This window comes from Oncorhynchus clarkii, chromosome 11 (genome assembly GCF_045791955.1).
Source record: "Oncorhynchus clarkii lewisi isolate Uvic-CL-2024 chromosome 11, UVic_Ocla_1.0, whole genome shotgun sequence".
Classification (NCBI taxonomy): domain Eukaryota; kingdom Metazoa; phylum Chordata; class Actinopteri; order Salmoniformes; family Salmonidae; genus Oncorhynchus; species Oncorhynchus clarkii.
The window spans coordinates 23,464,691-23,482,520 of NC_092157.1; the positions used below are offsets into that span (position 1 = coordinate 23,464,691).

General features: G+C 42.0%; 1 protein-coding gene across 3 annotated transcripts in view; it reads right to left on the reverse strand.

The window, feature by feature from the left end:
• Positions 1-17,830, reverse strand: part of LOC139420397 (phosphodiesterase 1C, calmodulin-dependent a) — a 120,323-nt gene that overhangs the window by 23,447 nt on the left and 79,046 nt on the right. For all 3 annotated transcript variants that reach the window (XM_071170453.1, XM_071170452.1, XM_071170454.1), the window contains exons 8-12: positions 10,629-10,729; positions 10,044-10,172; positions 5,671-5,772; positions 2,661-2,781; positions 1,165-1,246 (exon numbers count right to left, since the gene is read on the reverse strand). In XM_071170453.1, the coding sequence (XP_071026554.1) occupies positions 1,165-1,246; positions 2,661-2,781; positions 5,671-5,772; positions 10,044-10,172; positions 10,629-10,729 (535 nt within the window). The remainder of the gene's footprint in view (positions 1-1,164; positions 1,247-2,660; positions 2,782-5,670; positions 5,773-10,043; positions 10,173-10,628; positions 10,730-17,830) is intronic.

Here is a 17,830-nt window from a genome sequence, read left to right on the forward strand (position 1 = left end):
TTGCTTTATGTTTTGGATCATTGTCTTGTTGGAAGACAAATCTCCGTCCCAGTCTCAGGTCTTTTGCAGACTCCATCAGGTTTTCTTCCAGAATGGTCCTGTATTTGGCTCCATCCATCTTCCCATCAATTTTAACCATCTTCCCTGTCCCTGCTGAAGAAAAGCAGGCCCAAACCATGATGCTGCCACCACCATGTTTGACAGTGGGGATGGTGTGTTCAGCTGTGTTGCTTTTACGCCAAACATAACGTTTTGCATTGTTGCCAAAAAGTTCAATTTTGGTTTCATCTGACCAGAGCACCTTCTTCCACATGTTTGGTGTGTCTCCCAGGTGGCTTGTGGCAAACTTTAAAGGACACTTTTTATGGATATCTTTAAGAAATGGCTTTCTTCTTGCCACTCTTCCATAAAGGCCAGATTTGTGCAATATACGACTGATTGTTGTCCTATGGACAGAGTCTCCCACCTCAGCTGTAGATCTCTGCAGTTCATCCAGAGTGATCATGGGCCTCTTGGCTGCATCTCTGATCAGTCTTCTCCTTGTATGAGCTGAAAGTTTAGAGGGACGGCCAGGTCTTGGTAGATTTGCAGTGGTCTGATACTCCTTCCATTTCAATATTATCGCTTGCACAGTGCTCCTTGGGATGTTTAAAGCTTGGGAAATCTTTTTGTATCCAAATCCGGCTTTAAACTTCTTCACAACAGTATCTCGGACCTGCCTGGTGTGTTCCTTGTTCTTCATGATGCTCTCTGCGCTTTTAACGGACCTCTGAGACTATCACAATGCAGGTGCATTTATACGGAGACTTGATTACACACAGGTGGATTGTATTTATCATCATTAGTCATTTAGGTCAACATTGGATCATTCAGAGAACCTCACTGAACTTCTGGAGAGAGTTTGCTGCACTGAAAGTAAAGGGGCTGAATAATTTTGCACGCCCAATTTTTCAGTTTTTGATTTGTTAAAAAAGTTTGAAATATCCAATAAATGTCGTTCCACTTCATGATTGTGTCCCACTTGTTGTTGATTCTTCACAAAAAAATACAGTTTTATATCTTTATGTTTGAAGCCTGAAATGTGGCAAAAGGTCGCAAAGTTCAAGGGGGCCGAATACTTTCGCAAGGCACTGTATGTATCTATCTATGTACACACTGACTCACCAATTTGAGACTGGGCCACCATGGTTGACTTTCGGTCACACAGAGGAGAGAAGGGCAGGCCCAGCTCTGCTTCTTTATCCCCCTGAGAACACAACATGACAACAGTGAACAGAGTCTTTATGTATGGAGGAATGAAGTCCCTCACAGCCTAAGTGTACTTCATACCAAAGAGATTGGGTAGAGGTATGCTTTCCAAAATTCCAGTAAGTTTCCCAAAATTACCAGGTTTTCCAAAAATCCCTGTTGGAAGATTTCTGGAGTCAGAAGGGAATAAGCAGTGAATCCGGAATTCTCTTACCATTACTTCTGGAAAACTTGGGAATTTTGGGGAACTTTGCAACCCTAAGTAGGGGGTATTTATTACTGGCCTCAGCAGAGAAAAAACAACAACAACTTCTATCTTCCAGTACTGTTGTCTTCCCCTAAAAATCAACCTTGTCAGTTGGGCTGAACAGAACAACATCAAAGGAGCCAATTTAAGAAAAGGAAATCTATGTATGGTAAATAAAATATTGGTATGTCCTGGTCATTCATTATACTTGACATTTCTATTAATATGATTAGTGGAGCAGCACCTGGGAATGAACTGATTACATTTCACCATGGCTTCGTTCCAAATAGCACCCTCCTGTTCCCTATGGAGTGCACTACTTTTGATCAGAGGCCTATGGGACGCAGCATTTTTTCAAATTCTAGAAAGAGACCACATTCTACCGGCTAATTTCATTTTCACAGAACAGCGTGTGGTGTTAATTAGCATGTAATGGTAATGGGGATGATATCCCTACTTTAAAATCACACCTAATAGAAAATTGGGATCGGATTCTCTGTTGGTTGACTCCGGGTAAATTTCTTCATGCCCTTGTTAATATCCAATGCAATTTTATAATCTATTCCATTTATATTTTTTTATATTTAGAATTTTCAAGAACAGCTATATTACTCATTGTCACTTTATATTCATAATGATGACAGATGTAATTTATGCAATTCATAAAGAGTAATATCCTCCTTTTGTTTAAAGAAATTGGATCCTTGTGAAATGACTGTCCAATATCTCTTAAAAATAATGACTCGACAATGTGACATTCAGAAGTGCAGATTTCTCACGTTTCACTATTTGGAGATCTGCTTCTTGTCTTGCGAGAGGAGTGGTAGTCTAGTATCAGATTCATGGGATTAGTGTTGAGCAAGGAAGGAATGATTAGGATTAAAATACTGTTAACACACTGTTTTATTTGGGAAGGTAGTAGGATTAGGAAGATGCCAGCACTACGTATCGGACTTGGTACACTGGACCTTGTCCCACACCTACCTGACCAGGGTCCACATTCATGAAGTATCTCAGAGTAGGAGTGCTTATCTTGGATCAGGTACCCCTGATCTATATCAGCATTCTTAATGGTGCCCAAGTGGTGGTTAGGGTTTAGGGTGACGTTTTAGGTGTTAAGGGTCAGGGGTTAGAGATCTGGGTTAAGGGGTTAGTATAGACTGACCTGTCTGAAAAACTCTTCCAGGAGTGATGTGGTCCACCTGTGGTGCAGATCCCAGTTCTTGGCCGGGTGGCTGATGTCAGCTGTGTGCAAAATCAGTGATAAGGCCTTGGGCTTGAGAATCCTACAGAGGAAAACAGTGTAGAGCAAATTAAATCAAATCAAACTTTGTCACATGCGCCAAATACAACAGACCTTACCGTGAAATGCTTACTTACAAGCCCTTAACCAACAATGCAGTTCAAGAAAGGGTTTAAGAAAATATTTACCAAATACACAAAGTAAAAAACAATAAAAGTAACACAATAAAATAACAATAACTAGGCCATAGACAGGGGGTACCAGTACAGAGTCAAAGTGCAGGGATACAAGGTAATTAGTCAAGGTAAATTAGTCAATTAGTCAAGGTCAAGGTAATTTGTACATGAAGGTAGGGGTAAAGTGACTATGCATAGATAATAAACAGCGAGTAGCAGCAGGGTAAAAACAAATGTGGGGGTCAATGTAAATAATCCGGGTGGCCATTTGATTAATTGTTCAGCCGTGTTATGGCTTGGGTGTAGAAGCTGTTAAAGAGCCTTTTGGTCCTAGACTTGGCGCTCCGGTACTGCTTGCCGTGCGGTAGCAGAGAGAACAGTCTATGACTTGGGTGACTGGAGTCTTTGACCATTTTTTGGGTGAACAGGGAGTACAGGAAGGGACTAAGCACGCACCCCTGAGGGGCCCCAGTGTTGAGGATCAGTGTGGCAGACCTGTTGTTGCCTACCCTTACCACCTGGGGGCGGCCCATTAGGAAGTCCAGGATCCAGTTGCAGAGGGAGGTGTTTAGTCCCATGGTCTTTAGCTTAGTGATACGCTTTGTGGGCGCTATGGTGTTGAACGCTGAGCTGTAGTCAATGAATAGCATTCTCACATAGGTGTTCCTTTTGTCCAGGTTGGAAAGGGCAGTGTGGAGTGCAATTGAGATTACATCATCTGTTGGCACGGTATGCAAATTGGAGTGCATCTAGGGTATTCGGGATGATGCTGTTGATGTGAGCCATAACCAGCCTTTCAAAGCGCTTCATGGCTCCCGACGTAAGTGCTAACGGTAATAATTTAGGCAGGTTACCTTCACTTCCTTGGGCACAGGGACTGTGGTGGTCTGCTAGAAACATATAGGTATTACAAACTTCGTCAGGGAGAGGTTAACAATGTCAATGAAGACACTTGCCAGTTGGTCCACGTATGCTTTGAGTACATGTCCTGGTAATACGTCTGGCCCCGCGGCTTTCTGAATGTTGACCTGTTTAAAGGTCTTGCTCACATTGGCTGCCGAGAGCGTTATCACACAGTCGTCCGGAACAGCTGGTGCTCTCATGCATGCTTCAGTGTTGCCTGCCTCAGGGCATTTAGCTTGTCTGGTAGGCTTGCATTACTGGGCAGCTCGCAGCTGGGTTTCCCTCTGTAGTCCGTAATAGTTTTCAAGCCCTGCCACATCTGACGAGCATCAGAGCCGGTGTAGTAGGATTCAATCTTAATCCTGTATTGACGCTTTGCCTGCTTGATGGTTCGCCTGAGGGCGTAGCGCAATTTCTTACAAGCGTCTGAATTAATGTTCCGATAGCTCGATGCGGATGTTGCCTGTAATCCATAGCTTCTGGTTGGGATATGTACGTATGGTCACTGTGGGGACGACGTCATCGATGACTGAGTTAGTATACTCCTCAATGCCATTGGATGAATCCTGGAACATATTCCTGTCTGTGCTAGCAAAACGGTCCTGTAGCATAGCATCCGTGTCATCTGACCACTTTCGTATTGAGCGAGTCACTTCCTGCTTTAGTTTTTGCTTGTAAGCAGGAATCAGGAGGATAGAATTATGGTCAGATTTGCCAAATGGAGGGCGAGTGAGAACTTTGCATGTGTCTCTGTGTGTGTAGTAAAGGTGGTCTAGAGGTTTTTTTCCTCTGGTTGCACATGTGACATGCAGGTACAAATGAGGTAAAATGGATTTAAGTTGGCCTGCATTGAAGTCTCCAGCATCGGTTTGTGGTGGAAAATAGATGGCTACGAATAATATAGATGAGAACTCTCTTGGTAGATAGTGTTGTCTACAGCTTATCATAAGGTACTCTACCTCAGGCTAGCAATACCTTGAGACCTCTTTAATATTAGACATCGCGCACCAGCTGTTATTGACAAATAGACACACACCACCACTCCTCATCTTACCAGACGTAGCTTCTCTGTCCTGCCTATGCATGGAAAATCGTCGTTCAGCCACGACTCGATGAAACATAAGATATTACAGTTTTTATTTTCCTGTTGGTAGGATAGTCTTGATCGTATATCATCCATTTTGATTTCCAGTGATTGCACATTGGCCAATAGAACAGATGGTAGTGGAGGTTTACTCACTCTTGTATGAATTCTCATGAATTCTCTTCCCGACCTCTGCCCACTTTTTCCCCGTCTTTTCTTCACGCAAATGACTGGGATTTGGGCCCGTTCACGTCGGACTTGTTAAAGAAAAGCTCTTTGTCCAGTTCAAGGTGAGTAGTCGTTGTTCTGATGTCCAGAAGTTGTTTTCGTCATAAGAGATGGTAGCAGCAACATTATGTACAAAATAAATAACAAACAACGCAAAAAACTAACAGAATAGCACAGTTGGTTAGGAGCCCGTAAAACGGCAGCCATCTCCTCCGGCATCATTCTTCTAACCAAGCAGAGAAGCAGAGAAGATTGCAAGGAACAAGTCCAGAGAGACTATAACAGAAGTCAACAGAAGTCTAAGAAAACAACAAACATGTCTCAGCAATATTGGTCTTTTGGATATTTGATCAGAGAGACAGCAGCTTGGGGTTATTGTATTTTTGGTATCAATTAGTGCATTTATGGTAGGGCAGGCTATGGTTTAGGACAAATATGTGGGGAGTAATCTGAACTGGCACTATAGTCTACTATAGTGAACAGGATGCTATTTTAGATATATTGGTCTAGATAATTATAGAGCTAAATAAGAGTCACTCACGCCTCTGGCTGCTGGAGGAAGTTCTTCATGGCCTTGATCTGTTGGAAGTGACAGGACATGTCCGTGGCCAGGACCATTTCTACCACCAGCGCCCGTAGCTCTCTATGAGAGGGGGAGACATACAGACATTTTAGAGAGAGGATCAGACAGACAGACAGATGGATAGACTTGGTAGAGGTAGATAAAAGAAAGGATCAGACAGACAGGTTAGAGAGAGGAGTGGACAGGCAGACAGGCTAGAGGTAGGTTAGAGAGAAGCGCAGACAGACAGGTTAGAGGTAGGTTAGAGAGAGGAGTGGACAGACAGGTTAGAGGTAGGTTAGCGAGTGGAGCAAACAGACAGGTTAGAGGTAGGTTAGAGAGAGGAGTGGACAGACAGGTTAGAGGTAGGTTAGCGAGTGGAGCAAACAGACAGGTTAGAGGTAGGTTAGAGAGAGGATCACACAGACAGGTTAGAGGTAGCTTAGAGAGAGGAGTGGACAGACAGACAGGTTAGAGGTAGGTTAGATAGAGGAGTGGACAGACAGGTTACAGGTAGGTTAGAGAGAAGAGCAGACACACAGGTTAAAGGTAGGTTAGAGAGAGGAGTGGACAGACAGACAGGTTAGAGGTAGCTTAGAGAGAGGAGCAGACAGACAGGTTAGAGGTAGGTTAGAGAGAGGATCAGACAGACAGGTTAGAGGTAGGTTTGAGAGAGGAGCAGACAGACAGGTTAGTTTTAGGTTAGAGAGAGGAGTGGACAGACTGACAGGTTAGAGGTAGGTTAGAGAGAGGAGCAGACAGACAGGTTAGAGGTAGGTTTGAGAGAGGTGGACAGACAGGTTAGAGGTAGGTTAGAGAGAGAATCAGACAGACAGGTTAGAGGTAGGTTAGAGAGAGGAGTGGACAGACAGACAGGTTAGAGGTAGGTTAGAGAGAGGAGCAGACAGACAGGTTAGAGGTAGGTTTGAGAGAGGAGCAGACAGACAGGTTAGAGGTAGGTTTGAGAGAGGAGCAGACAGACAGGTTAGAGGTAGGTTAGAGAGAGGGGTGGACAGACTGACAGGTTAGAGGTAGGTTAGCGAGAGGAGCAGACAGACAGGTTAGAGGTAGGTTAGAGAGAGGAGTGGACAGACAGACACGTTAGAGGTAGGTTAGAGAGAGGAGTGGACAGACAGGTTAGAGGTAGGTTAGAGAGAGGAGTGGACAGACAGGTTAGAGAGAGGAGCAGACAGACAGGTTAGAGGTAGCTTAGAGAGAGGAGCAGACAGACAGGTTAGAGAGAGGAGTGGACAGACAGGTTAGAGGTAGGTTAGAGAGAGGAGCAGACAGACAGGTTAGAGAGAGGAGCAGACAGACAGGTTAGAGGTAGCTTAGAGAGAGGAGCAGACAGACAGGTTAGAGGTAGGTTAGAGAGAGGAGTGGACAGACAGGTTAGAGGTAGGTTAGAGAGAGGATGAGGCAGACAGGTTAGAGGTAGGTTAGAGAGAGGAGTGGACAGACAGACAGGTTAGAGGTAGGTTAGAGAGAGAAGTGGACAGACAGACAGGTTAGAGTTAGGTTAGAGAGAGGAGCAGACAGACAGGTTAGAGGTAGGTTAGAGAGAGAAGCAGACAGACAGGTTAGAGGTAGGTTAGAGAGAGGAGTGGACAGACAGGTTAGAGGTAGGTTAGAGAGAGGATGAGGCAGACAGGTTAGAGGTAGGTTAGAGAGAGGAGCAGACAGACAGGTTAGAGGTAGGTTAGAGAGAGGAGCAGACAGACAGGTTAGAGGTAGGTTAGAGAGAGGAGCAGACAGACAGGTTAGAGGTAGGTTAGAGAGAGGAGTGGACAGACAGGTTAGAGGTAGGTTAGAGAGAGGAGCAGACAGACAGGTTGAAGGTAGGTTCGAGAGAGGAGCAGACAGACAGGTTAGAGGTAGGTTAGAGAGAGGAGTGGACAGACAGGTTAGAGGTAGCTTAGAGAGAGGAGTGGACAGACAGGTTAGAGGTAGGTTAGAGAGAGGAGTGGACAGACAGGTTAGAGGTAGGTTAGAGAGAGGATGAGGCAGACAGGTTAGAGGTAGGTTAGAGAGAGGAGCAGACAGACAGGTTAGAGGTAGGTTAGAGAGAGGAGCAGACAGACAGGTTAGAGGTAGGTTAGAGAGAGGAGCAGACAGACAGGTTAGAGGTAGGTTAGAGAGAGGAGTGGACAGACAGGTTAGAGGTAGGTTAGAGAGAGGAGCAGACAGACAGGTTGAAGGTAGGTTAGAGAGAGGAGTGGACAGACAGGTTAGAGGTAGCTTAGAGAGAGGAGTGGACAGACAGGTTAGAGGTAGGTTAGAGAGAGGAGTGGACAGACAGGTTAGAGGTAGCTTAGAGAGAGGAGCAGACAGACAGGTTAGAGGTAGCTTAGAGAGAGGAGTGGACAGACAGGTTAGAGGTAGCTTAGAGAGAGGAGCAGACAGACAGGTTAGAGGTAGCTTAGAGAGAGGAGTGGACAGACAGGTTAGAGAGAGGAGTGGACAGACAGGTTAGAGGTAGGTTAGAGAGAGGAGCAGACAGACAGGTTAGAGGTAGGTTAGAGAGAGAAGCAGGCCGTGTCTGTGGCCAACACCATTTCAACCACCCAGGCACGTACACAGATAATGCTCTACCTGTGCAGAGCACCTGCCCCTTTGCACTTCCAGTCTCCAAAGTGCTCTTTTGTATGTTGGTATAATTTCCCCAAAACAATTTTGTCGTTGTTTTTCTGATCTGAACCCGCTGCCTGCAAGGCGTCATTAAATGATCCCCCTGTGGTCACCGGTCGAGTTCAGTGTATAGCTAGCTACATTCTTAGAACCTAAAATGGTTCTTCAGCTGTCCTCATGGGAGAACCTTTTGAAGAACCCTTTTTGGTTCGAGATAGAATCCTTTTGGTTCCATGTAGAACCCTTTTGGGTTCCATGTAGAACCTTCTGTGTAAAGGGTTCCACATGGAGCCCAAAAGAGTTCTACCTGCAACCAAAATGGGTTCTCCTATGGGGACAGCCAAAGAACATTTTTGGAACCCTTTTTTCTAAGAGTGTACCTAGCTAGTTTGAATATCAATACCACTGCCACAGCAGCATAATTGAGCAGTTTAACAACGTGAGTGACCTGCTAACATGCTGATTTACATAATCAAATCCAGTCTGGTTGGCTGATAGGCTTACGTGCAGCAGAGACACAGAAGGAGAGAAGAGGCTGCATCACCCACCCTCAGACTCAACTCCATCCCTTCAGCCGGGATAGATGTGTCAGGGAGGGGAAGGAGCAACACAGGTCGTCTTTAGCTAGCTAGCCACCATATAATGATAGCGTACTAAAATAACCACACCAAGCCACTTGCCAGTCAGCCATATATCATGAATATGAAATAGTGTATGTTCATCGTCATCATAATGTTTTATGACAATAAATGATTTGCAAACAAAATACACATTTGAATTATGTTAAGCAAAGCATGTAGCTAATAGATGTGTGTTACATGACTATAGAGTTATTATGAAATATGCAATTACTTTTAAATAACAATTATGAAATTAAACTATGAAGTTATAAGATGAGGGATATTAGATTGTGAAGTTATTATTTAAGAGCATTGATGATAAATCACAATCTGTAAAAAAAAAAAAAATGTTTTAAAAAGAAGGCTAATCTAGTAATCTAGCTAGCTAGCCATCTTGTTAACTGTAGCATATGGTATCCTAATTAGTCTGCTTGCTAAGAACATTATCAGTCATCATCAGTGATCACCATGCTCTCTTTACTGGCTTACTTAGAGAATGGTAGGCTATAGTAAAGCAATATAGGTTATAGTAAATTGTTGGCTACAGTATTTCTCACAATATTCTATTAATTTGCTCTCATTACTATCCTATTTAGAGATAGTGTAGAGCAGAATATCTATTCCTGAAGTGACCTCCAACCTCCCTGCACCTCAAAACTTCTTCCACTGGATCAAATCTTCAGACAGTATAGGATGTACATGATAGAGGCAACAAATGGTGTTGGGTTGGAAATAGTAATGGTAGGCTACAGTATTTCTTATAATCTTCTATTTTGACTGGAATTCTGTTGGTTATTGTTAATAAGGGCAACCTTCAATGCAGTAGTTTTGCAAAATACTTTACTCATCAGATTGTGCTGTTTTACCCTCTTCTCAATGACACACATAAAGCATGTTAACCACATCTTAGCAAATGATACAACAATAATGTCTATTTTGCCGATTGTTTTTATGTAATCAAATAATCAAACAAATAATTTCTCAACAAGTCTCTGACCGCGGTTGTGGGAGTTGTGCCCTTTTTTGTTTGAGCACATGCCACCCAAAAGGTCTGTGCACGGCCTTGCTACCACCAGGGTCCAGAACTCTCTGAGTCTCGCCTACCTCCAGTCGTCTTTGGACAGGTTGAGGAGGATGTTCATCTCGTCATCGTCCTGTAGGAGGCGGTAGGCAGCACTCACATGGTGGTTCTCCAGAACTGCACGGTCATTATACAAGATGGCTGTGCCTGACCTGAGACAACACAGTTAGGAGAGGGTAAACCATAGAAATAGGGAAAGTCCGTTCTAGTAATTATATTTCAATGTGGTAAATATAAAGCTCCTGCTCTAATCCAATACATGGTTTATTATCATCACATTTGAGTTGATCTATATGGTACTTCATGCAGTTTACATACACTGTAGCTTATATTGACCTGTTTTGCAATAAAACTCATATCTAAAGAAATGTCAGAGAGTTTTGCGATTAATTAGAACTTGTTGTGCTTTGAGGATTAGGCTCAACAATGGTCGCCGTCACGAGGCAGAGGAGGAATTAGAATAGAACTGCCATTCACGGTTTTTAATCATCCCCTCTCTAAATGCATAACAATGAGTTCCCATCCCTGTTTCGCTGCCCCAGTCTGTTTTCTCTCCCCTTACTGAGTGCTATTTTTCTGCCTGTGTTACGGCTGTCATAGTATATTACCTGGTCTGAATATGGAAGTTGTTAGTGGTCCCTGTGTGTTCGTAATCATGGACCGCAGCAGCAAAGATCATGGCAAAGATCTCCAGCTCAGTCAGCCAGTTCTAGAGATGAGAGAGAAATATAGAGAAATAGAGAGAGAGAGAGAGAGAGAGAGAGAGAGAGAGAGAGAGAGAGAAAGAGAGAACGATATATATATATATATATATATATATATATATATATATATAGAGAGAGAGAGAGAGAGGATACAATTTGTAGAACAAGGAACACAAGAGGTGATAAAGGCAATTTAGAGGAGAACAAACAACTCGGGGAAAAACATTTCAGAAGCTGATGCTGATGCATTGTAACGTTAATCATAAGTGACATGTTCACGTCGCCTGCTTGCCACACACCTTAGAAAAACAAATCTATGTAAGCTTGACAATCTTCCCCCAGTCAATACATAAAACCAGACAAAACAGTTTTTACTCTTCGAAGGGATACTTCAGGATTTTGGCAATTAGCGCAATGACTGGAAGTCTGTGGGTGTTCACTAGCATGCTAGCAGTTACTCATAGACATCTAGTCATTGCGCTAACGTTACTTAGCATTGGCTTGCGAAACTACCTCTAACGTCCTTCAAACTGGACACAGAGGTATAACAATGGTATCCAGTGGTTCATCTGACTCTGGGGAAGTAGATAAAGGGAATCATTGCCAAAATCCCAAAGTATCCCTTTAATTGAATATTGAATATGTTTGCATAGAGAGGCATCAGAGGAGGCTGGTAGAAGGAGCTATAGGAGGACAGGCTCATTGTAATGGCTGGAATGGAATAAATGGAACGGCATCAAACACATCATACATATAGAAACCACGTTTGACTCTGTTCCAATAACTCCATTCCTGCCATTGCAATGAGCCTGTCCTCCTATAGCTCGTCCCACCAGCCTCCTCTGAGAGACATTATTTGATATCTAATGTCATAAATTAAATTGAGTACTTATTAAAGTTCCCTTCCCACAAAGCAACATTTTCTGCTAGGCTGTCCTGGTTCTGTAATACAAGAAGAATATTAGATTTGTTTCTCTCCCTGACTGTTTCCATTACTCCAAAATGTATGTTGAACAGAAGTAACAGTAGCAGTAATGTTGTTATATTTCTGTGATGAAATACATTTTTTTTTTAAGGTTAGGGATGGGCTGGAGAATTGTAGTCACTCTCAGATTCATAAGGAAGATCTCAATTTCAAACTCCTTGCTTCCCCTCTCCTCGTCTCCTTCTCAAAACCCATTAGATGAGAAAGCCAGAGGTCCCTCCCGTTTGACCTTCTCCCCCAATGGGTTTTCAGAAGAAGAGGAGGAGAGAGGATGCAAGGAGTATGTCATTTAGATTTTCCCATAGACAGAGCCATGGATGCAAGGACTGACCATCCAAAATATTCAAATAATAGTTTTAACACTAGAACCGCTAAAGCAGTCATTTTGACAACTCATTAATTCATGTATTTATCAACCCCCATCCATCCTTGACTTTTCCAAAATAAAGTCTATATAACGGCCCTTATTAGAATCGTAATATTATAAACAGAACAGAACCTCTACAGACAGTAGGGCCTGCTCCGCTCATTCTCCCAAAAGTAGCCAGTTCATAATCACCCTGATAATTGCCTAGAAACTGAACCTAGACGATACCCAAACGAATTTCACACATGAAACGACAGATTAAATAAATGAAGGGGGAGAAAGGGGGGTGAGTTGGGTGAGTTGGGTGAGTTGATGTGCAAGGATAATGGGAGAATCCATAATTATGTAATCACCAATTATGAATGAAGAAAAGGGTGGGCCATTCTATTGTGTTGGTATATTCAAATTATAATCTCAAAATGATATGTACCCTCTATCAGTCCACCAAATCCTTATCAGTCTTATCAGTCTACTTCAACCTACTTGTAGTACACAGTGAGAGCCTGCATCATTTACAATGGTAAGAAGACCAAGATGAATGGATGCACATGCTGCGTTAGCGCTGCTACAATAGCTGAATGAAAACGACTCAGATGGTGGGGAATAAATTCATCATAACATGATGATTATTCGTCTGATTCTGTGCCTCAGCCTAAACCTACACCCCGGAGGCCTAAAAAAAGCCAGAACTGTTCGTTGCGCCACCACCACATGAAACAGAGAGACAGGAAGGGAGGGAAGGCACCGTTTGGGGAAAAGATCCAAATCGCACAGCAGGTGCGACAGCAGCAGAGTGTTGGAAAATGTGGTGATGAGGCTTGTGGAACCTTACGTTGGCAAGGGGAGAAATGTCACCTTGGACAATTTCTTCACTTCACTGTCATGTAGCAAATAAAAACAAGCCTAGTCGCCACCATGAACAAAGCGAGACGGGAGCTCCCTCTTCAAAACAAGGCACCTGCACAGCCGTTGTACTCCTAAAACGGAGGTGAAGAATGACAAGACAACACTCACACTATACCAATGCAAAGCAAGAAAGAATGTTTCTGTCAGGATCACCATGCATCCGACAATTGCCATCGACAGGGACACAATAAAGAGAAAAACGGATCATATTTTGCACTACAACCAAAGGTATGGCAATATTACATAATATGCATCGCCTTCAGCCAACATGCTGTAGATAAACTTATGCAATGCATTATGCTCTTCTGTATAACACATGTTGTTTTCCCTATGGGTAAATAATCCTAATGTTGTCTACTCTATTTTGTTTCATAAGTAGGTGGGGATGTTTTGGATCAGATGGCACCCTGGCGTTTTACAACATGCTTGATTTAGCTGTTATCAACACACACTTCAACATGAGTCTAGCATACGGGCTACATGAGAGATATATGAGCGCCAAGGCAGCAACAAAGATTCAAAGATTCCACGCGAGCCTTTGCGTGAGGCAAGATGCAGAAAGAACAGAAACCAAGACACCCGTGTCACCTACAAGCAATGTGTTTGTTTGAAATGTGTCAAGAAAGTGAACGTGGCAAAGATTTGTGTTGACTGTTAGGACAAGGGATAACCGCTAAATGTAATCCAACTAATGCCATTGCGTGAAAACACAGACCATTTAAGCACAAGCTGTCATATCGAAACTTATGTTCATTATAATATCATTTGGGCTGATTTTAACTATTTATCAAGCACACTTGACCCTTATGATGATGTTTAGGCTACTGTTTTCATCATTTGACCACGCATTTTGCTGACCTAGCATGGGTCTTTGTGGTTGGGGTATTTTGTAAAAATAAATACATACAGTATATATAAAAAATAAACTGTTACCATGTTCCAACACATATGGTTTCTGTTTCATAGTTGTAACAAAGGCACTCCACAAATACTATTTATTGAACAGTTTCATTTTTTAAATTTTTATTTTATTTTACAGTAACATAGACTAATGAAAATGCTATTTTGTTATTTGAATTGAAAAAAAAATGCATTCTAATGTTACCTAACACCTTCATGAACCCAACCAAATTATTATTTGAAGGATAGCATATATGAAATGTATTAATTACACTTAGCAGGGGGGTCCCTCTGAGGCCCTAATGTTAACCATGCTTTGAGGCTATATGGTGTTTGTTTACATTTACATTGCTAACAAACATTGGAGTAAAACAAACTTTGATTTTGGATTTTGACGGGGTACATTTTTAGGTTATAATCTTCAATAATCAATAAGTATTTAATAAAAGTTAAAAATGATGTAGCAACTGCTGATTGCCCCTTTATCCTTCTTGTAAACTACAATTAGTCTTCTCTTTTTACACTGTCCTTCATAGCTTTATTAACTCACACTTGCTTTTACATGATTTCATGCCTTAATATGCAGGCTCTATGCAGTAAAAGTTTATTTTACAGCATTTGTTGGCAATTTGAAATGAGTTTATGACAGAGACAGCGGCTTTATGGTTATTATGAATGTGCTGCATTCACATTTTGATAACAGTGATGATTCCAGCACCACATAAACCCTGCTGACAGTTTTACAGGCTTTCCTGTGGATTTAAAGGTGTCAGAGAGAGAGCTCCAAAAACCAAGCTGTCATTTCGGGCACCCAGCCAGGCTATGGCTCCTTCCCAAAGGACACCCTATTCCCTTTGTAGTGCACTACTTTTTACAAGGGCACATAGGGCTCTGGTTAAAAGTATTGCACTACAATATGTAAGGAATAGGGCACCATTTGGGACAAAACCTATGCCACCCCTCAGTGGGGATATACTAAAAAACAAATATGCTTTTGCCAGCACATTGATTGGACCAATGAGGATCCAATGGGGCAATGTGTAAGCGGCACATTTGGAATCAAACCAATGGGAATCCAACCGCTGCAAGGGTGACTATGACATCTTTCGCGGATCATAACCCTTGCCCCTCACATCATCATTCATACCTCCACACATCATCAGCCATGAATCATCCGAAAGACCATTAAACAGTTACATATCACTGGGTGGTTAATGACCGGGTAGCAGGGAGGTGACAGAAATGAATACCCAACAGTCAGGAGAGATTAACTCAGGACCAGGATCAATGAAGTCTCGGTGGGGAGCATATCATGAGGTCAGAGAGAGAGCGAGGCGGGGAGAGAGAAAGCAACAACTTCCTGGACAAAACGTTTCACTGTAATAGTAAAGGTGTAAACTTTGCCTCGCAGTATATTTGCCTCTCAGCTTCCCTATCAAACTTAAAAAGCAGACAACCTAAGAAAATGAACAACAATGACAAACGGTTTGATGAAGAATGCAAAAACCTAAGAAAGAAATTGAGAAACCGATCCAACCAAAAACATAGAGACCCAGAAAACCTGAGCCTTCGCCTTCACTATGGTGAATCACAAAAAACAATACAGAAATACACTACAGAAAAATAAGTAACAGCATGCCAGAAATCAGCTCAATGTAATTGAAGAATCCATAGAATGTACCCACTTCTGAGAAATTTGGAACACACTAAACAAACAACAACACAAAGAGTTATTATCCAAAACAGAGATATATGGATAAACCACTTCTCCAATCTTTTTGGCCCTATAATAAAGAACAAACACCAAAAACATATACATGATAAAATACAAATCTTATAATCAACTATTAAAGTCTACCAGATCCCACTGGATTCTACAATTACATTAAATTAACTACAGGACAAAATACAAACCCTACAACCTAAAAATGCCTGTGGTGTTGATGGTATCCTAAATTAAATGATAAAATATGCAGACACAAATTCCAATTGGCTATACTTAAACTTTTTAACATCATCCTCAGCTCTGGCATCTTCCCCAATATTTGGAACCAAGGACAGATCACCCCAATCCACAAAAGTGGAGACAAATTTGACCCCAATAACTACCGTGGTATGTGTCAACAGCAAACTTAGTAAAAATCCTCTGCATCACCATTAACAGCAGACTCTTACATTTCCTCAGTGAAAACAATGTACTGAGCAAATGTCAAATTGGATTTTTACCAAATTACCATATCACAGACCACGTTTTCACCCTGCACACCCTAATTAACAAACAAACAAACCAAAACAAAGGCAAAGTCTTCTCATGCTTTGTTGATTTCAAATGTTTTTTTTAACTCAATTTGGCATGAGGTTCTGCTATAAAAATGAATGAAAAGCAGTGTTGGGAAAAAACATATGACGTTATAAAAATACATGTACACAAACAACAAGTGTGCGGTTCAAATTGGCAAACAACAAACACATTTCTTTCCACAGGGACATGGGGTGAGACAGGGATGCAGCTTGAGCCTAAACATCAGCGCCACAGGTAACTTCTACAAAGCTGTGAGCAATCTGGGAGACAAGGCAAGAAGGGCCATCAAAAGGAACATACAATTTGACACACCTATTAGGATCTGGCTAAAAATACTTGAATCAGTTATAGAACCAATTGCCCTTTATTGTTGTGAGATCTGGAGTCCGCTCACCAACCAAGAATTCACAAAATAGGACTTACACCAAATTGAGACTGCATGCAGAATTTTGCAAAAATATCCTCAGTGTACTATGTAAAACACAAAATAATGCATGCAGAGCAGAATTTGGCCAGTACCCGCTAATTATCAAAATCCATAACCTTCCATAACAAAGCCATCACCTACAGAGAAATAAACCTGGAGAAGAGCCCCCAAGCAAGCTGGTCCTGGGGCTCTCTTCGCAAACACAAACAGACACCCCAGGACAGCAACACAATTAAACCCAACCAAATCATGAGAAAATATAATTATTTGACAAATTGGAAATAATTAACAAAACAACCAAGCAAACTAGAATGCTTTTTGGCACTAAACAGAGAGGACACAGTGGCAGAATACCTGACCACTGTGACTGACCCAAAATTAAGGAAAGCTTTGACTATGTACAGATTCAGTAACCATAGCCTTGCTATTGAGAGAAGCCGCCGCAGGCAGACCTGGCTCTCAAGAGAAAACAGGCTATGTGCACACTGCCCACAAATGCAAGGGGAAATTGAGATGCACTTCCAGTCCTCCTAGCAAATATATGACCATATTAGAGACACATATTTCCCTCAGATTACACAGGCCCACAAAGAATTCAAAAACAATTCCAAATTTCATATATCTTATATCTATTGTGTGAAATACCACAGTGTGCATCACAGCAGCAATATGTTTGACTTGTTGCAACAAGAAAAAGGGAAACCAGTGAAGAACAAACACCATTGTAAATACAACTGATATTTATGTTGATTTATTTTCCCTTTTGTACTTGAACTATTTGCATATTATTACAACACTGTATATAGCCATAACATGACATTTGAAATGCCTCTATTCTTTGGGAACTTTTATGAGTGTAATGTTTACTGTTCATTTTTATAGTTTATTTCACCTTTGTCTATTATCTATTTCACTTGAGAGGGAGAGTAGGTAGAGGGAGAGCATTTAGAGAGAGAGGCGGCAGAGGTGGGGATGAGAGAGAAAAAGAGATAGGCGAGTAAAAGAGAGGAGAGAGAGAGATCAGGATGAGGTCAGAGTGGATGGTGGTAGTGGTGGGGGGTGGGGGTCCATGGGGGAGGGGTTTACTTAATTCTCCATACTGGCCAATAATTATAGTGCCAATTCTGATCCAGCCATAAATTCATACATTGTGCCTCTGGCCTGAGAGGATGGAAGTTCAATATTTAGCTAGATGTAGGCTAACAACTAGCTGGCTAGT